The sequence below is a fragment of the Podarcis bocagei genome (assembly GCF_964188305.1).
Source record: "Podarcis bocagei genome assembly, chromosome: 2".
NCBI classification, from domain to species: domain Eukaryota; kingdom Metazoa; phylum Chordata; class Lepidosauria; order Squamata; family Lacertidae; genus Podarcis; species Podarcis bocagei.
Genome location: NC_138126.1, coordinates 103,209,189 through 103,229,705, shown reverse-complemented (window position 1 = coordinate 103,229,705; position 20,517 = coordinate 103,209,189). Strand labels below are relative to the sequence as shown.

Sequence of the window (20,517 nt, the reverse complement as noted above, 5' to 3'; positions counted from 1 at the left end):
CTGACCTTTAAAGCCCTAAACGGCCTCGGTCCAGTATACCTGAAGGAGCGTCTCCACCCCCATCAGTCTGCCCGGACGCTGAGGTCCAGCGCCGAGGGCCTTCTGGCGGTTCCCTCACTGCGAGAAGCAAAGCTACAGGGAACCAGGCAGAGGGCCTTCTCGGTAGTGGCGCCCGCCCTGTGGAACGCCCTTCCAGCAGATGTCAAAGCGATAAACAACTATCTGACATTCAGGAGACATCTTAAGGCAGCCCTGTTCAGGGAAGTTTTTAACGTGTGACATTTTACTGTATTTTTGGTTTTTATGGAAGCCGCCCAGAGTGGCTGGGGAGGCCCAGCCAGATGGGCGGGGTATAAATAATAAATTATTATTATTATTATTATAAAAACTCCCAAAAGAGGCCTGACTTCAGATGTCTTCTAAAAGATGTATAGTTCTTTCATCTCCTTGGCATCTGATGGGAGGGCATTCCACAGGGATAACAACAACAACAACAATAGTAATAATGGCGGCACTAGCCAGAGGAAGCAGCAACACTCACCGCCAAAAGGTTGTACCATGTGCCTGAAGGGAAGTAGCCGCTGACATGACTCTTCCCTGCCTCCAACACAGGAGTGATGAGAACCCCTGCTCCCCACATGAGCTGTCGGTCGATGTCCCATGTATTGGGGTCTTCTGGGAACCTGCAGAGAAGAGATTCACCCCCATACCACTCTGTTTTATAGGGAATCAACAAACTTGATTTGATCAAGAAGCAAATTCCTCTGCCTCCAGCTCATAAACATTCTCTTTCATTTTCTCTCTCTCTCTCTCTCTCTCTCTCTCTCTCTCTCTGGCTCCTCCCCACCCCCCCACCCCCACGGGTCAAATGGCTGCAAGGCCACAGATTCCCCACTGCACCTGACCCTTTCACTGCCAGCACAGCAGTCCGCTGACTCACTCCAGATAAAGGGGTCGGGCAACCGTCTCCCCTGCGGAGTGGGCCTTGTGAAAGAGGGTGTAGAGGTACGGCAGCAAGGAGTAGCGCAGCAAGAAGGCTTTTCTCATGGCTTCTTGGGCCTCTTGGCTGAAGACATATGGTTCCTGGGGCTGCAAGATAGAGGGAGAAAACATATTAGAAGCATCATGCCCCAAAGACTCCTGCAGAAAGAGGCATTTCCCAGGTTGCCAAGATCAGATTCAGAAAACATCTTTTCCCCCCACATGTACCCTCCCCGATACCCAAACATCCTTTTCACCAGGAAGTTCAACACCTGCTGTGGGACACGTTGACACTCTTAACACAGTGTTTCCCAGACTTGGTTCTCCAGCTGTTTTTGAACTACAACTCCCATCATCTCTAGCTAGCAAAACCAGTGGCCAGGGATGATGGGAACTGAAGTCCGAAAACAGCTGGAGACCCAAGTTTGGGAAACACTGCCTAACAGGAGTAGAGTTGATGAGAGCTGAAATAAAAAGAGTAACCCTGAAGCCAAGGGTAGCTAACGCGGTGCCCTCTAAATGTTGTTGGGCTCCAACGCCCATCAGCCGGCTCTTGTTTTAAGGCATGATCCCATAGGGCCCGTTGTGCCAGTAACAGAGCACATAAGACTGGGCACTTGTACCAACCGCAATCTGTGACACTACATCGACAGTAACAGTCAGTTCTAACTGTTATGCTGCTGCTGCTGCAAGCAGACCCGAAGATCCTTTACTACAAGGACCCCCATGGCCACTTTTGGTGCAACAGCGGCACGCAGAGCCAGAGCTCTGTAGCAAGCAGAGAGGGCAGAGGTCACTGCATGGGATGGAGTTACTTGCCACTGAGATGTGCAGCATCTTGAGGGCCACTGTGAAATCTACCAAACCAGAAAGTGAAAACAAATCCATGCAATTATTGCATGGATGGAGAAAACGGGCAGGGGGAGATACTATTAAACCACGGTTAAGGCTGCAACCCTACATGCACTTACAAGGAAGAAAAAACAGCATGGAACACATTAGAACTTACTCCCGAGTAAGCATTGCCTTGAAAATTGACTCACTTCATGAGGTCCAGTTAATGATTTACGAGACTATAAAAAGAACAACTAAAAGAGTTGTGCATGCTGCACAATTCATACCATGCAAGCTGTGAATCTAACCATATAGAGACCTCCAGTTCCTTGCAGTTGCATAGCAGCGCCAAGACTACTGGGGTGATTCACCAGCTCAGTATTATACGGCCTTGTTTTTCAAGTTAAGTTGCCCTAACCTTTTTCTGGGGCTCCACACCTAATAGCGTTCTTTGCCACATTGCCACATTGCTTTTAAAATATTATCTGGCCAATTCCTTTATTACTTCTATGCCTGTGGCTATGACCACATCACTGCACACTCTTAAATGAACTTAGAGCACAGGACACTTCTAAATGAAGTGCATTTAGGTTTTGACTCTTACTTCCTGCTCAGTATTGGAGGGGGCGGGAAATGGAGCCTTTGTCTGCTTTCTTCCAGCAGCATGAAGCTGAATGTTATTTCACTGTTGCTTGACAAAAATGATTATCAGAACTTTTGGGGGGCAAGCTTCACAGGATGGGTTGTAGTGAGCAGAAGCCGATTCCAAAGATTAAACTAACTGGAAGTATTTGGGGGAGAAGGGGTGAGTTGTTCAACAAGCTACCTTTATGCTTGGTTCATGACACCAGAGACCAATCCAGATACAATGGCCCACCAGTCCCTTATCCTGGACCACTGAGCGATGCTCCTATCTCCCAGAGACACACACCTTCCATTTGAACTCTCTAAAACGTTTAATCCCAGCCATGCTCCCCACCATGACCCCACACACAGCGTAAATATGTTACAAAGAGGGGGAAAGAGCAAGGCTGATCCACCGTCGCTTACCTTGTTTCTACGGTCGTTGTGGTTTCGCATGAAGGGGTAGAAGGCGCCCAGTTGGGTCCAGCGCACACAAAGCTCTTCTGACGTGTCACCCACAAAGCCACAGATGTCCGCGCCAACCAATGGCACACCATAGAAGTTAAAGAGCAGCACCGCTGAAGCAAGACAAGGAAAATACATGGAATGACCTCTTCAGTGGCAGGCTCTAGGTGCAGGCACGATTCTGCAGTGGTCTGTGGGGTTTTTTGTGTTTGTATATGTGTGATATTACACAAAATTCATCCCTGCTAGGGAATTCGGGACGCGGGTGGTGCTGTGGGTTAAACCACAGAGCCTAGGACTTGCTGATCAGAAGGTCGGCGGTTCGAATCCCAGTGATGGGGTGAGCTCCCATTGCTCGGTCCCAGCTCCTGCCAACCTAGCAGTTTGGAAGCACATCAAAGTGCAAGTAGATAAATAGGTACAGCTCCGGCGGGAAGGTAAACAGCATTTCCGTGCGCCAGAAGCGGCTTAGTCATACTGGCCTCATGACCTGGAAGCTGTACACCAGCTCCCTTGGCCAATAAAGCAAGATGAGTGCCGCAACCCCAGAGTCGGCCACGACTGGACCTAATAGTCAGGGGTCCCTTTACCTTTACCTTTAGGGAATTTGCATCTCTAAGTCCAGGAACTTTCCTCTCTCATGGAGATCTGAAAGAACTCCAAAGCAGCATCTTTATAAGCAGAACATGGCAAGTTCCCGGGACTGACTCCTCAAACATATTTACCTGGTATGGTATAGTATAAATGGTCCCAGGTGCTCATGACATCTCCAGTCCAGTGACCAGCATAGTGACCATGACCGGCAAAGGTGGAACGAGAGATGATGAACGGGCGCTTCCCTCGCACTTTCATCAAAGCGCTGAGAACAGAAGGGAGGGGAAGTTGTGGGCAATGTCAGAAACTGACCCCTGTCCATCCAGAGCTTTGATCTTTCAATAATAATAATAAATTAATTTTTGTACCCCGCCCATCTGACTGGGTTGCCCCAGGCACTCTGGGCGGCTTCCAATACATATAAAAACATAGTATCAAACATTGAAAACTTCCCTATACAGGGCTGCCTTCAGATTTCTTCTAAAAGTTGTGTAGTTCTTTATCTCCTTGACATCTGACGGGAGGGCGTTCCACAGGGAGGAGTGCCACTACCGAGAAGGCCCTCTGCCTGGTTCCCTGTAACCTCACTTCTCGCAGTGAGAGAACCACCAGAAGGCCCTCAGCGTTGGACCTCAGTGTCCGGGTTGAACAATGGGTGTGGAGACGCTCCTTCAGGTATATTGGGTCAAGGCTGTTTAGGGCTTTAAAGGTCAGCACCAACACTTTGAACTGTGCTCGGAAATGTACCGGGACCCAATGCAGGTCTTTCGGGACCTGTGTTACGTAGTCCCGGTGGCCGCTCTCAGTCACCAGTCTGGCAGCTGCATTCTGAATTGTAGTTTCAGAGTCACCTTCAAAGGTAGCCCCACGCAGAGCACATTGCAGTAGTCCAAGCACTGGTGGAAGTGCTGATTTACTGCATCCCATGAGAAGATTCTCAGGCAGAAGTTCAAACTCAAGGCGCTTGGCTCCAGCTTATCACCAGCAACAGGCCCTTGAATACCAAGATGAGACTCTGCATCCAAGAGGCATACTACCTTTTGGGCAGGGTCCCCGAGGACTCTGCATGTTCTACTCACTCGTGTGACGCGATGGCTTCGGTCAACCCATACAGATTGTGCAGGTTGTAATGGGAGGACAGGTATTGCCTGCTGGAGGCACAGAGCGTTCGAGTCTTCAAGGATCCTCCTAGCACACCTATGTGGGGAACAGGGGCAGGCAAGGCAGAACGTGTGAGCAAAAAGGCCATCACCCAGGAGCTAGAAGGCAAGTAAAGCATTCTTGAGCACTCTTGGTCTCAGGGATCTTAGGATCACTAGTGCCCAACGAGGAGCTCCTGCAGGCCGAAGGGAAAAGGCAACACTTCTCAATACTTACACAAGTCTCTTGACCTTCACAGGGAGCTGCTGCTATAGGAATAGTCTAACCACAGAGAGGTCAATTGGGAGCGACTGCTAGGACTCCTGCTTCAGGATCTGGACCAGGCCAAACAAGGATGAACTTGTTGCTCTTCGGTGCTCCTCATACACACCAGCCCTGCACTAACTGGCATTCTGTGACTTGTGATTCCTTGACTGCTTTCATATAGTGCAGTGTGTGTAAATCATGGGTAGAGAACCTTAGGTCCTCCAGATGTTGCTGGACCAACTCCTACTATCCTTAACCATTAGTCTTGTTTTGCCCGGGGCCATAAGAAGCTCCCCATCCCTGGTGTATGTCATGATTTTGTTAAATAGCTAATCCAGTGCTGCACAGTGCAGTGATCCAAGCAGAATTAACTGAAGGCCATGCTGTCATGAATATTCCCAAGTAATCATATTTGGAGATTCCTCTCCCCAACAGGTTTATTGATTTATCTTCTATTCCCAGATTCTCCAGTCCCACCCATCATTTACTAGCAAAGCCCCATCTTTGTAACCTTCTCTCTCTCTCTCACCTGGCACATAAGGGGGCATCTCAAACTTGTTGCTAGGACAGTCTTCCAAGGAACCTTCCACAAAATTTGATGGCTCATTCATGTCCTAGAATGGGGGGTGGAAAGGAGAAGAATCTTGTTTCTCCATCAGTGTAGAAGCAAAGGGATTTTGAGGACTTTGCACCTCCTCCGTTCAATGAACACGACAACACCAAAGTACTGGCCTAAGAAACTCACAATCCACATGCCATCAAAGGGCACCTGGTCATGGAAATCCTTGACCATGTCATGCCACCACTGCTGAGTCTCTGGGTTGGTGAAGTCAGGGAAGGCGGTGGGGCCAGGCCAGACCTGGAAGGTAAAAGGTCACAGGCGTCAAAAGCCATCGGGAAACCCTTGTGTGTCACAATGCTATGCTTACTTGCATCCTTAGAGCACTACTTGTGGCCCAGTTCTCCTGGAACCCCTTAAAATATGGAACTAGAGGAAGGCCAATGAAGTAAGAAGGCACAGCAAAACCTGTGTAAGAGCAGAATCCTCTGTGGTTTCTAGGGGAATGGTGACTGCAAGTGTACAATCGCAGCCATATAGCGCGCTGAGAATGCAATATTACAGGGCTTCGCTTTGCAATGCTACCAAAATGGAAGTCGGAGCCCTATGAACAAAGGAAGACATGGGCCATCCTATTGCCTCTCCTTGACCCATCCAGCTCAAGTATAATTAGAATATGAATCATGAGCTTTGATTTCACTCAAAAACATGTGCCATTCAGAGCAGGCATTCTTTCATGGTCTGCCAAAGCTCAGGGCTCGGGCCCAGGACTCACCTCTCCAATCAGAGGCTGCCCTGTTGTATTTAAGATGAAGACCCCCCGCTTCAGGCCTTCGTCATAAGGCTTGTAACTCCCAGCGGGGCTGGAACTGCTGATACCTGCATCCTAAAAAGAGAACACAGTGAGACGCAGGCTAGGACATGAAAATGCAAGAAAGCATGGAATTCCACGACTTTTGAAAAGTTAGCAGGCCGATACACAGTATCTCTTGAAATGAAGTCTATCATTTCATAACTACTTCCATTTTCTAGGTCAGACCAGCAAGTCTGGAATCTCACACCTCATGTCTCAAAAGAGTTAGGTCATATGTACCAGGGGATTTCTCAACATATAAATCTACAGATTTAAGAAAGAGAAGTCCTAGCAACTTGCTGCTTGCTTGTTGCACCTCAGAAAGCAGCCCAGACCAACAGCAGTAGCCTTAAACCAGGAGTGGAAAATAGATAACAATAACAATAATAATATTTATATTATATATTTCCCCAGCCACTCTGAGCGGTTCCCAAGAGAATATTAAAAGCACAATACAATATCAAACATTTAGAACTTCCCTCATCCCTGACCACTAAATGGTGTTGGGAGTTCAAAAATATATGGAAAAATGCAGGTTTCCAACCTCCAGCTTAAACATTGTACCTAGGCTTAGAATCATTCAAGTTGTTTCTTACTGTAGGCCAGGAAAGTAGCCTCTAGATTGTTTGGACTGGTGGCCAATTGTCAGGGGCGATTTGTGAGTCCCACATCACTTGGGTTGTGACAGGTTAGCTACTTCTACTCTAGAGCAGTTATCTTCAAACTTTTTGGATCCAGGACCCACTTTTAACCAGAACATGGACTGGGGGACCCATTTCTTAATGTTTTACCATATATTTGTATGGTGCTTGTGCTGGTGTCACGAACCACCTCAGATCAGTCTGCAACCTGGCCATAGTAATAATAATTTAAAAAAATTGTTTGTATCCCACTCTCTCCGGCCGAGGCCAGGCTCAGAGCGGCTAACATCATAAAAACAACACAATAAGCATAAAAACAGACATCAATTAATTAAAATACATCTTAAAATTAATTCAGACAAGCTTCTGAATAGGTCCCGACAGACCAGCGGACGATCTACGATGTAGAGAACCGGCCTTTGTGAAGTTCCCCATCGGTGGAAGAGCTCAGGCTTCATTAACTTACCACAATCATGACGTACCTCCGGCCATCGCGGTGGAAGTCGTTCACCATATCTGGCATATCCCCGAAGCCATCCTTGTTGAAAGTGAAATCTCTCCTAGCATCTGCATAATCCAGGTCGTTCCACTGCACATCCTGTGAAGTCCACAGATGGCGGCATTACTGAGCATACAGGCGGTTTCTCTGAAGCTCCGGCCCTGTTGTTCCCCACTGCTCTGTTACCATGGCTCTAGAGGCACATGAGGGAGAAGCTGTGTCCTGGAGAGGACTCCGGGAAGCCACATACCAGGGGGAATCGTGCCGCTGTCATGTTCTTCACCACTTCCCGGGTGACATCCGTAGATGAGTATCCCCAGCGACACAGGTGGAATCCCAGGGCCCAGTAGGGGGGCATGAATGGATACCCTGAAGGAAAAAGGAATAGGTGGGGGCAGAGAGAAAGGGAAAGATACTCAGAGGCCTCCAACAACCAATAGCATCTCACAAATCCACCATGCAAGTAAACTTTCAATGAAACAGCCTCCAAGATTTGAAGAAATAAACTTCCTCATTCAAATGTTCTTTGGGAGATGGGTAAAAAAATCTAGCGTAAATATGTCTCCTTTAAAAATCTAAGACCGCCTCTTTTCTGTTGCAGCTAAGGCCAGGATTAGGAGCAAGGGGTCAGTCCCCATTCCAAATACTCATGGAAAGATTCTGATGGTTATGTTTATTGCATTGTAATAAATACAAATACAGTGGAAACTCGGGTTACAAACACCTCGGGTTACAGACTCCGCTAACCCGGAAGTAGTACCTCAGGTTAAGAAGTTTACCTCAGGATGAGAACAGAAATCATGTGCCGCAGCGGCAGTGGGAGGCCCCATTAGCTAAAGTGGGACCTCAGGTTAAGAACGGTTTCAGGTTAAGAACGGACCTCCGGAATGAATTAAGTTCATAACCCAAGGTACCACTGTAGAGCGGCCAGAAGAATTCCTTCAGGGGGCAAAGAGGATTAAGGCAGCAGAGCTGGAAATCTCAAGCATGATAGTCCAGGGCTGCCTTATGTATTTTTCAGTGCATGAAGTACATCCATGTGGGAAAAGGGAAGCCCGTGTACAGATGATTATTATTTTTATTTAATAAATTTATATACTGCCCTATACCCGCAAGTCTCAGGGCAGTTCACATGGGACGGTGGCAATGCTGGTATCATCACCATCACTGCTCCTTCATTTGTATGGTGCCTTGCCACGCACAAAAACTGTGCTCAAAGAGGCTTGGAAGAAGGGCAACAGCAAAACAGTACAAAATCAACCATCGGAATTACAATTTCACAATAACAGCAATAATGAAACACCAATGTAATAACAACCATAATGGCATACAACAAAATAACATCTCGGTACTATAACTATAGCAACGTTGCACCTCCTAGCAGTAACAAAAAACAACAGGGGGGTTTAAACAAGCTCTACCTCTCTTTTAGAGGGACGCAGGTGGCACTGTGGGTTAAACCACAGAGCCTAGGACTTGCCGATCAGAAGGTCGGCGGTTTGAATCCCTGTGACAGGGTGAGCGCCCGGTCTCTGCTCCTGCTAACCTAGCAGTTCGAAAGCACGAAGCGCAAGTAGATAAAGAAGTACCACTCCGATGGGAAGGTAAACGGCATTTCCGTGTGCTGCTCTGGTTCACCAGAAGCGGCTTAGTCATGCTGGCCACATGACCCGGAAGCTGTACACCGGCTCCCTTGGCCAATAAAGCGAGATGAGCACCACAACCCCAGAGTCAGCCATGACTGAACCTAATGGTCGGGGTCCCTTTACCTTTTTTTACCTCTCTTTTAAATCAGAACCAGTGAAAGCAGTGAAGGTCCTGTGTGAGTGCCTGGAGGTGGTTGGAGGATGGATGGCGGCTAACAGATTGAGGTTGAATCCTGACAAGACAGAAGTACTGTTTTGGAGGGTAACTGTTCCCCTGAAGGACCAGGTGTGCAGCCTGGGAGTAATTTTGGACTCACAGCTGTCCATGGAGGCGCAGGTCAATTCTGTGTCCAGGGCAGCTGTTTACCAGTGCCGCCTGGTACGCAGGGTGAGACCCTACCTGCCTGCGGACTGTCTTGCCAGAGGGTGCATGCTCTAGTTATCTCTTGCTTGGACTACTGCAATGCACTCTACATGGGGCTACCTTTGAAGGTGACCCGGAAACTGCAACTAATCCAGAATGCGGCAGCTAGACTGGTGACTGGGGTTGCCCCTTTTAATAACTTTCTAGCACCCACAGTGCACTACCTGAAGTTCAAAATAAAGAGGAGTGCCTATACAGAGAAAGGACAGGCTTGAATTATTGCAGCCCTGGCACTGGATGCTGGTCAGTGCCATTAAGGACAAAGCTGGAAGTGGCTCATAGCACTTCACAGGACCCACAACAGACCAGAGTGGTATTTTTGATGGCAGCAGTTTTGGAAGAGAAGGCACTTTGTCAAGTTATTAGCTAGCTTCTCATAAGGAAGAAAGCAAGTGCCTACCAATGACATCCATGTACTGCCGCACAACACTCTTTGGGTCTGGTCCCAGGAAGACGTAGAAATCTAGGATACCACCAGTTGTTCTCCAGGTTAGGGCTGGACTGGGCTGGAGGATCACATCTGAAAGGCAGAAAGAGGCATGGAAATGGTGGCCGAAGACCAAAGGCACATTCTGAAAACAGATTCCAAAATCTCGTTCCAGTAAGGTTGATCCAGTGAACTAGTGGCAATAAGCAGGGAGGGACCAGAGTCAGACCGAAAATAAAAATAAATTGGCTTTATCTAAACTGAAGCACATAAATGATGAAAATTTACAAATTCAGCAACCACTGAAAAATCAGAATAAAAATAAATAAATTTATAAATGGTAAATGATATTAGACTGGGGAATAAAATTAATTAAATGAAGCATGTATGTAAACCCTAAATTGCACCCTCCTAAAACTTTTACCAGTCTAATTTAGTTAATTTAGGTTACTAAATTCATATCCTTTTAGCAGTTTAATCTAAAGTGTAGTGGGGGGTGATGACCTTCACCATGCATGCAGATTTGCCCCCCAAATGGGGCGCAGGAACACTTCCCAATTTGGAGCCCAGATACACTGTCACGATTTTACCTTCACGGTTTACAGGCAACCATCACCTTGCATCAGCAGCTAAATCCCTCACCTCTCCAGCCTGATGTGCATTTTTGCCTGTAAATATGCTGACAGCATCAGCTTGCTGTTACCCACTCACTACACCGCCTGATCTGATCAGGACAGATGCACAATATTACATATAGATTCATCTTACATATAGATTTGTCTTAAAGGAAAAGGCTTACAACGTATCAGTCAGGCTGTGATCCTAAACACATCCTGAACAGTGGAGCTTCCCTAAGAGTAAGTTCCATGGAATACAATAGAATTTGCCTCTGAAAAAATGTGGGTGGTGCTGTGGGTTAAACCACAGAGCCTAGGGCTTGCCAATCAGAAGGTCGGCGGTTCAAATCCCCGCGATGGGGTGAGCTCCCGTTGCTCAGTCCCTGCTCCTGCCAACCTAGCAGTTCGAAAGCACAAAGTGCAAGTAGATAAAGAGGTACCACTCCGGCGGGAAGGTAAACGGAATTTCTGTGCACTGCTCTAGTTCTCCAGAAGCGGCTTAGTCATGCTGGCCACATGACCCAGAAGCTGTACGCCGGCTCCCTTGGCCAATAAAGTGAGATGAGCGCCGCAACCCCAGAGTCATCCGCGACTGGACCTAATAGTCAGGGGTCCCTTTACCTTTACCTTTTACACATGCTGAGGATTGCACTGATGGGTAAGAAACTAAACTGCCACAGCTCCCCCCCCCCAAAAAAAAAAGTCCCAAAGCATTATAGAATGCTTGAAAAAATGACTATTAAATATATAGTATCCTGCATTTTAAATAAACAAGATGTAGGGCCCTTTGTAGAGGTAGATAGATATAAAGGAACAGAGAACACACTCTAAAGAGATACCTTACCCATAGCATTGCTGTTTAGCAAAAAGACTCCATGGGCCAAGCCGCCGTCTTCCATTGCCAGGTAGAAGGGGTGTGAGCCATACAGATTGACAGAGGGCTGAAAATGCAGAAACAGTGCATAGTCCACATTACACTACACAGCTAAGCCAGGTGTCAGGGACTGGACTGAAGGGGACAAGATGGAGGAGGAATGGTGGAGATCACTCCCCTCCCCCGCCCCCCGTTCTCCTGAAGCTTCCAGAGAAGAGGAAGGCAGTACAGTAGTACCTCGGGTTAAGAACTTAATTCGTTCTGGAGGTCCATTCTTCTTTTTTTTTTTTTTATAAAAATTTTTATTGCGTTTCTTTCCATAGGTTAACAGATTTGTTTACAGAGCAACATGCAAGAAACATTTTTTTTTATATATATAAAGAAAAGTAAAGAAAAAGAAGAAAAAGTTAAGATACTTTCATAACGTCCTTCAACAGCTCATTTTTTGGACCTCCTCGCGTCCTCTCAGCATTGCATTCATTATTCTAGCCAGTTCAGCAATTTGTTATCTTGTTTCCCATCTTATTATACCTTTAAGTTTATTATGTTACCAATTTCAAAAATTTGTAATTTAGTTTTAACACTCTTAATAAACATAATATTTTGTTTCTAATTTGTCTCGTTTTTTTTCATCAATACTTACTTTGTCATTTACTTAAAATAAATTGCGGAAGCATAACGTTTCTTAATCGTGCGCAATCTTAACATTCAAACAACTTATAATGTTTTTGCAAATAGTCCTTAAATTTTTTCCAGTCCTCCTCCATTGTTTCTTCGCTCAGATCTCGAATTCTGCCAGTCATTTCTGCCAACTCCATGTAGTCCATCAGCTGCGTCTGCCAGTCCTCCAGTGTGGGTAAATCTGGTGTTTTCCAGAACTTTGCGATAAGAATCCTAGCTGCTGTGGTTGCATACATAAACAAGGTTCTGTCCTTCTTTGGCACCTTCCGGTCCACCATGCCCAGAAGAAAGGCCTCTGGTTTCTTAGAAAAGGTATATCTGAATACCTTTTTCAGCTCATTATGTATCATTTCCCAAAAGGCCTTTACTTTCGGGCAGGTCCACCAGAGGTGAAAGAATGTCCCTTCTGCCTCCTTACATTTCCAACACTTATTATCAAAAAGATGATATATTTTAGCCAACTTGACTGGGGTCATGTACCACCGGTATACCATTTTCATAATGTTCTCTTTCAAGGCACTACATGCCGTGAATTTCATACCGGTGTTCCATAACCTTTCCCAGTCCTCAGACATAATGTTGTGTCCTACATCCTGTGCCCATTTTATCATAGCAGATTTAACTGTCTCATCCTGTGTGTTCCATTTAAGCAGCAAGTCATACATCCTCGAAAGTACCTTAGTCTTTGGTTCTAGTAACTCCGTCTCCAGTTTCGATTTCTCCAACTGGAAACCCACTTTTTTATCCATTTTAAATACCTCTTGAATTTGAGCATAATGTAACCAATCTCGCACCTTGTTTTTTAGTTTGTCCTGGCTTTGGAGCTTCCAATTATCTCCAACTCTTTCAATCAATTCCCAATATTTTGGCCAGTAGGCCTCCATATTGGGCCTTTTTTTAGAAATCTTGGCTTCCACTGGTGATAACCACCTCGGGGTCTTGCTTTCTAACGTTCTGGAGGTCCATTCTTAAACTGAAAGTGGTCTTAACCTGAAGCACCACTTTAGCTAATGGGGCCTCCTGCTGCCGACGTGCCACTGGTGCACGATTTCTGTTCTCATCCTGAAGCAAAGTTCTTAACCCAAGGTACAATTTCTGGGTTAGCGGAGTCTGTAACCTGAAGCGTCTGTAACCTGAGGTACCACTGTATTGAATTACAGCAGTGGTTTGAGGATGGTGACAGCTCAGAGACATGTGAACAGACGAGTTGGGAGGTGTTGGGAGAAGAGAAGAGAAGAGAAGAGAAGAGAAGAGGGAGACTGAGACAGAGCAGACAGCTGACACGTTATCATTGGAGAGTATTTCTGACCCCCCTTCTCCCAGAACCTGGCGATCGTTGATATACAAGAGCAAAAGACTCAGAGACAATTAGCCTCTGTCGGCCACCATAAAAGGAAGTGCTGTTACTAGCAAGGGAAGGGGAAGGAGCTCAGCTGGAGCAACGCCATTAACGGGAGACAGACTGCATTCCTTGTCTCTCGCTGTGATGATTGAATACACTCACTAGTAGGAACTATTCTTTGTTTTCTCTGTTTCTCGCTGCCACTGGGGGAGGGAAAGAATTCCCCGAAGCTTGACACCAGGTTTAGTTAGTAGAACAGTGCAATGATGGATCTACGCTGTGGACAATAGCAGAATACTTCAGAACCTCACTGCCAGACTAGGTCAAACGATCCTTTCTGCACAAAGCACATCAGAAGTCAATGAGAGAATAAGGCATTCCTCAGGCAAATGGTCCTAGCAATGCATATGATGGTGTGCATGCCCACAACTCCATACACACTACTAACTTATAACCTGCTGAAGAATTCTGGGTACTGAAGTCAGGTGAGGCATTGATAATTCTCTGCTGGAAATCCCAAGCTCCTTTCCTAGAACTACTTCTCCGGGAAGAAGGAAAGGACAGGTTTAACTGGATTCAAAAGCAGAAGGGACAAAGGTGAACTGCAACAAAATGTTGTGGCGTAGAGTGCTCCTGTTGGGGGTTCCAGCCAAGCCATTTCCCATGCTTCTCCCCTCTGTCCTCTGGATACACAGCGCAGTGTGGCCTCTGAGCATGCCCAATCTGTATTGGGCTGTTGCTGCTTTTTGAGAGGCAGACTTCTAAAGTTTTTTCACCCCAGCCCTTCCTGAAACTCCCCATGACTTACTGTGGGCGTTATGTCCCGATTCCATAAGGTAACCCTGGTCCAACTGACATTCAGGATGAGCGAGGTCTGGTGCTCACCCAGCCCAGAGATGAAGCACGATGGCAGGGAAGTGGAGATCTGCAGGAACTGGTCTGCATAGAAGAGGGGAGCCACGGTGGTATTGATTCTATTTGGGGGAGAAAGTGGACAATCCCACTAAGCAGACTGCAATGAATTTGCCTTTTCTAGATCTCTGTTCCACTAACCACTCCCAAAGCCTACACCCCCACACACAACTTCCAGTGGATTTGTTGACCACATGGCCAGGGCACATGAGCACTGTGTAGCTCAGTTGGCTATAGGAGGCTATTGGTTGTCTGAATTCCCTGTGAGAACAAGGAGAAAGAAGCCCCTGAACCAGACATTAGGAACACAAGGATCTGCCTTATACAAGTCCACCTAACTCAGTGTTTTCTGCCTGACTGGCAGAGACTCTCCTCCATTTCAGGCAGAGATGTCTCCAAGCCCTACCTGGAGATGCTGGGGATTTCACCAGGGACCTCCTGTCTGGAACACAGATGCTTTACCACTGAGTCCAGCCAAAAAGTGTTAGAATTCCTGCTCCGTGATTGCAGTCATGGGATTGCTGTCGTTCACATGACGGTGTATGTTTTGACTCCACAGAGTGGGAAGTGACGGAGACAGGATGTTTGTATTACTGTGTTCCGTGAAGTGGGACTATTGTCCTTTGTTCTTTTTCTCTTTGCTGTTTGATGCTAGAGAGAGAGGGAGCCATGTTGCAGTGCTCCGTGTGTGTTTATATGTAAATAAAGTAGATTAGCCAAAATGCTGAGTTGCTGAGGTCTATTATGCAAGCTGCGAAGACTCTGCGATCCCTAAGTGTGCCTAAGTGTCTATTGGCATCGGTCGCTGTGATGTTCGGGCTGAAGATAGCTTTTGAAGCTCCCGAACGATCGACCAGGACGGAGAGAACATGCCAGTCGGGCATGTGTCTCTGCCAGGGTCCTACTCGAGTGTAGGTCAAGCTCCTGGCAATTCCACTTTAGCATTTCTCTGGTTCATGCTGCTCTAGCACACCTGTGAATAATGTCACTACATACCCTGAATGCAGAAAAGGACCTTTCAAGCTCTGTCTCACCAGAAAAGCAGAAGGTCAAAAAGAGGAAGTGCTTTAGCCCAGAGTTATAAATACTACAAAGAGCTCTAACCACTGGAGGCTGCTTCTCATAACAGTATTTGCTTAAGGTGCACACTTAAAAGAGGCTACATTTTCAGATATCAAGTTATGTGCAAATGACTCCAATTCATGTCTGGAAAAACACACATCAGTCAGGCGCACACATCAGAGAGTTTGTAATGTCTGAAGTGCTACCTTAGGTAGATTCTTGGGTATAAACCCTGGATTGCTCGTATGCAGTATGGCAAATGGCCCTGGGGGCAGCCTATCAGTGGAAGCCTTCTGCTTGTGCATCAGGGTGAGCCCCCTACCCCTGTGTGACCCCTGAAATTGGGGGTCGAGTATGATCTTAATACTATTACGTATATAGTGCATTAACTGATTTACCCCATGAAAGAATATGTACATTATCCTATATATTAAACATAATACATATATGTTTAATTAGGCATTCATAATTTACCCCATGAATATCCTTGAATATACTAGTACCTATAATTTTACATAATACGTAACTGTTTATTGTGCATAATATTCTATACGACTATTAAATACGTATTATTAACCTATATATCTGATTTTAAAACGTTATATCTATCTCATGCATTATTATTTTTAAAATATATTTTATTAATTTATTTACAACATAGTCCACAACAACTCATACATACAAACAAACCCACCACCATGGACAATTTAATTATCAAAATTAAACTCCTATCCCCTTACATAAAGAAAACAAACATAAAAATAAAAGACTTCCTTTATCCTGTAAATGGCCTCCTTATTTACTTCTGGTATACTGTTTCTTTTATATGTGACTATTACAATTTTTCCTAGTTATGACTTTAAAAACCGCAAAGTCTCCTGTAGAAATTAATCGAAACAAGTCTAGGTATATATTTTGGGGCACTGTTTGGTAAAGTATTCTCTGCATTTCCCCCATTCTTTTTGAAATTCTTGTCTGGGTTGTAAACACTCATGGCTATCCACTAACTACCCTCCATAATCTTACATTCAGCCATTACCTGAAATATTTCTCGTCAACATGGAAGTGCATTTTATACCTGGTTATTTATTAATCTGGCATATCACGTGAGAATCACCAACCCCTGTATATAAGGCCCCTCTCCCTAGTAATCACGCCCATAACTTGAGGTTGCATCACTTTTCCCAAGGCCCCTGGTCGTTACGTCAGGACCATCCTACTCTCCATCACCACTTTCTCATCTTTTCCAAGGCCTCTGGTTAACGGGTTAGTTCCGCTTGTGCCCTTGCTCATAGCATAACTAGTTTTCCTGTCGGCTGGTATTTTTTATTTCTCTTTCCCTTCAGATCACACTATGTGGTGGGGAGAGGAGGGATCGTTCTGTCTGGCAAGCTGTAATGCTTGCACAGACGGAATGACTGAAGAAGCATGATGTTGAAATCTAGATATTAGCTACAACATGGGTCTCAGACAGGTCAACTGCCTTCACCCCCACATGCTCTCATTCCTCTGTTATTTTCATACAGCTTTTCAGGCTCTGTTTGACTGATGCTCTTGGCAGCAAGCAGACAGAAGGAGAACATTTGGGTAAAGAAAATCAGGAGTAACTTACAGAACCTGCCCACTGGATTTTCGGACAACAACAAGGCCAAATGGATCATCAGAGAACTGTACAGAGTACAGTGTTGAGGACGCCCGGTTGCTCGTTTTTGGGGTCTCTAAAGGGACTTCATAGCGCTTGTTAACTGGATCCTTAAGCTGTGTTGGAGAAGACAATTGAAACAGCATTACAGGGTTGACTTAAGCCATAGTGAGCCTATGAAGAGATTCCTGCATCACAAATAGAGATGCTGCAAATCAGAGAAGTCTAGCCAGGCTGTCAGGAACTTAGCATCTATAGTGAAATTACTTGAGAGAAGTAGGGGGTCGGAAAAGATCATTCATAAATTTCGGGGTGGGCATGTCCTGGTCAGAGTATGAGTCAAAGGAACCAGGTGTTTTTCATGAAACAACTCATCCCTCCACCCCCAATTCAATTAGCAAAATATTTGACTTTATATACAGTACTGATTTATTACATCCCTTAGCCACTGATTTGATCCAAGTAGCAAAATACCCCAATTTTCACCTGATTTTGATCATTGTATATTCTCCTGGAGCACTATAGGCCCACTTGGTTTTTGATGTTGCTTTGAAGTATTACACTGAGATTTTTGTGCTGTTTGGGTGTGTGTGTTTTTAATTACATCTTATTGCATGTATAATATGCAATTTGCAAGTTGCTCTGCGAAGATCTTATTTTCTTGATGAGTAGTATACAAATGAAATGAAATAAGCACAGTCCCTACTCACCGTGAAGTGAAGCCTACCCTCCGTCTCAAAGATCACATCCAGCTGCAAGGTCATTACGTCGTCCGGCATGAAAGTGGGCACACCGCGGGTCAAGCGGGCAGTGTAGCCACTTTCAGTGGTGGTCAGGTTTGCTAACTTGTAACTAGGGTAGCTAGGAGGGAAGAAGCACCACGGCTGCAAAATAGCAGGGCCCTTGGGCAAAACAGGGACATAACAACAGCCCCGGGCCTGGCATTCTTCTTGAGAGAGCAGCTTCTCTGGAGCACAGTCAAAGCGGCTGTCTGGAGGAACGTTGCACTGTGGCTGCGCGATGAACCCTCTGGGGAATTCCGGTCGTTCTATGGGTTTCCGTTTCACGTCCCTGCATTTATTATGATCTCTGCAGGCACTCGCTTCTGGAGCAGCTCCAGGGCTCAAGTTATCATGGACCCCAGAAACAACAAGTATAACAGTTGCAGCTGTGATGCCAGAAGCCCACAGAATCATGCAGAGACCCTTCCACTTAGGCTTCTCCATCAGTGGCATAGCGGACTTTCAGGAGACAGGCAGGTGTGCCCTCCTCAGCCGGCATAGGATTGGTTAAGGCATCTACCTACGGGAGAACATGCAAGACAAGGAACTTAAGACTTTCTGCAGGCTGCATTGCCCAAGAGTCCTATTGTGTAGTCAAAAGTTCCCAGTCTGCTTCTTGGCATTCATTAGTTTTATCTGACTTAAGTACCCAGCAAGTCAGTTCTATACAATAGCCAGAGTGCATTCCTGCCTACCCCCCCACCCCGGTCTGCCTAATGCTGCTTCCAAACTTAATGGGCCCCCTGACACCACTTTGAGGGTGCACTAGACTACTCACATTGATGGATTTGGGTTAAAATGGAGCATTCATTCATGGGTGTAACATAGTTGTCAACTTTTCCCTTTTCTTGCTAGGAATCCTATTCGGAATAAAGGAATTTCCCTTTAAAAAAGTTGACAGCTATGGGGTGTAGCGGGGGGTGGGGTGGCAGGGGCCAGCAGCCTCCCCTCAATCAATAAAAATCCATAGAAACCTGAGGTCCTGCCCCACCCCAAAAATCCTGGCTACTCCCATGCATTCATTCTAGTTTGGTGGACTCCATTCTGCCTGTGATTAAGTCTTATGCTCCCTTCTTTTTTTCTCTGGAGAAAATGGGGTACAATTCTATATGGGAACTATCACAGTCCCAAATACTACCTGTTTTCTGGCAAGATTCCGTGCCTAAGAGCTCTGCAGCAGGCAGAAAAACAGAAGGTGTGGCTTTTAATAGCATATACAGTACTGCTATTATACAGTGAAAGGAGGCACGTTTTCCCAGTTTTTTTGGGGGGGGCAGTTAAAGGCACGGGAATCCTGCAAATAACATGAAAAATGGTGACATTGTGTAATTAATAAAATACCGACTTCGAAATTTTCCTCATGAGTCAACACTGCTAACTTTGCTTTTTGTGTAATAAAAATTACAGGAACCCTTGAAAACCTCACAGTGCTTGATCTCCGAATAAGATTCTTCAGCTTACTCTACCAGGCTTGCAGAACGGGGTGGGGGACACTCAAATATATCCTGACCATTTTCCCCTGCAAAACTTCACTCACCGCCGGCTCAGAAACGCCGTCAGCCAGCCACATACAGTACTCGAGTCCAAGAATATTCCGGGTGGGTGGGGGAAAGCTCAACAGTCACGTGAGCAGTTGATCATGTGACTTCCCCCTAGTTTGTCTTTCGGGTTCTCTTGAAGCAAGCAAGCTCCGTAGACTAAAGTGGGAGGAGAGTCTGTTGTTGTTACTTGAGGCATCATATAGCGTCATGGGGAAAGATTCCCCTGGATTCAAAATACTTTTCTCAGGGAAAATATGGATTCGGATTTGTACCCGAATTCATCAAACTGTGTAGAACTTCAACCTCGAACACGCACACACAGCCACCACGCTGGGGAACAAAAACAAGCAAGAAAAATTTGATAGGAAATGATCGAGGCCGCTCCTGAACTTTGGTATCTTCTAGACCTAGAGAGATTCATTTAGTCGGAAGGTGCGTGTCCTGAAGAGGGAACATGTTATGCCCTTTTGGAGTAGTTTTAATAATGCGGACGCTTGGATACTCATTCCTATTAGCAAGCGATGAGCTTCTTCCTCATTGACGAGCTGTGACAAATTACCTTTTTTGCGGGGGGGGGGAGGAAGCACCAATCCTGTGATTAAACCCTGTACAAGCATTGAGAATGTTCGCAAGTTTTTAGTCTGCCTCCTCGCGTGCGCGCACTTGCTACTTGTTGCTGTCGGTTTGGGAAGTGGTGTTCAAAAGGGACGATTGGTCTTACCCAGGCTTCCTCAACCTTGGCCCTCCAGATGTTTTTGGCCTACAGCTCCCATGATCCCTAGCTAGCAGGACCAGTGGTCAAGGATGCTGGGAATTGTAGTCTCAAAACATCTGGAGGGTCGAGGTTGAGGAAGCCTGGACTTACCTGAAGCGTAGATTTGGTGGATAAGGAAGGGTACATCACTTTGCCACCTTTATGCAGCTCTCCTGAAGTCCTGGGAGATGCGCTGGGAGAGAGGCTTTGCAGGTGCTGCCAATCAACAGCGCTTGCAAAGCATCTTTGGGCCAAGCCCTGCCCTTGCCTGTCCCACATCTGGCATTCTACTGTATATGTCATATAACAACTGGTGCAGAGCTGGTAGGCATGCTTGGTGGAATGGGCCTGATGAT

General features: G+C 46.0%; 1 protein-coding gene across 1 annotated transcript in view; it reads right to left on the bottom strand.

Annotated features, from left to right (window-relative positions):
* GAA (alpha glucosidase) overlaps positions 1-19,513 on the bottom strand; it is a 28,455-nt gene extending 8,942 nt beyond the window's left edge. Inside the window, exons 1-16 of the mRNA XM_081180868.1 lie at positions 19,404-19,513; positions 17,795-18,386; positions 17,055-17,200; positions 14,277-14,442; positions 11,416-11,512; positions 9,928-10,047; positions 7,708-7,826; positions 7,425-7,556; positions 6,240-6,350; positions 5,651-5,764; positions 5,435-5,519; positions 4,578-4,695; positions 3,630-3,763; positions 2,866-3,017; positions 941-1,089; positions 542-683 (exon numbers count right to left, since the gene is read on the bottom strand). Of these exons, the coding sequence (XP_081036994.1) occupies positions 542-683; positions 941-1,089; positions 2,866-3,017; positions 3,630-3,763; positions 4,578-4,695; positions 5,435-5,519; positions 5,651-5,764; positions 6,240-6,350; positions 7,425-7,556; positions 7,708-7,826; positions 9,928-10,047; positions 11,416-11,512; positions 14,277-14,442; positions 17,055-17,200; positions 17,795-18,319 (2,310 nt within the window). The 5' untranslated portion in view covers positions 18,320-18,386; positions 19,404-19,513. The remainder of the gene's footprint in view (positions 1-541; positions 684-940; positions 1,090-2,865; positions 3,018-3,629; positions 3,764-4,577; positions 4,696-5,434; positions 5,520-5,650; positions 5,765-6,239; positions 6,351-7,424; positions 7,557-7,707; positions 7,827-9,927; positions 10,048-11,415; positions 11,513-14,276; positions 14,443-17,054; positions 17,201-17,794; positions 18,387-19,403) is intronic.
* Positions 19,514-20,517: the final 1,004 nt, after the last annotated feature.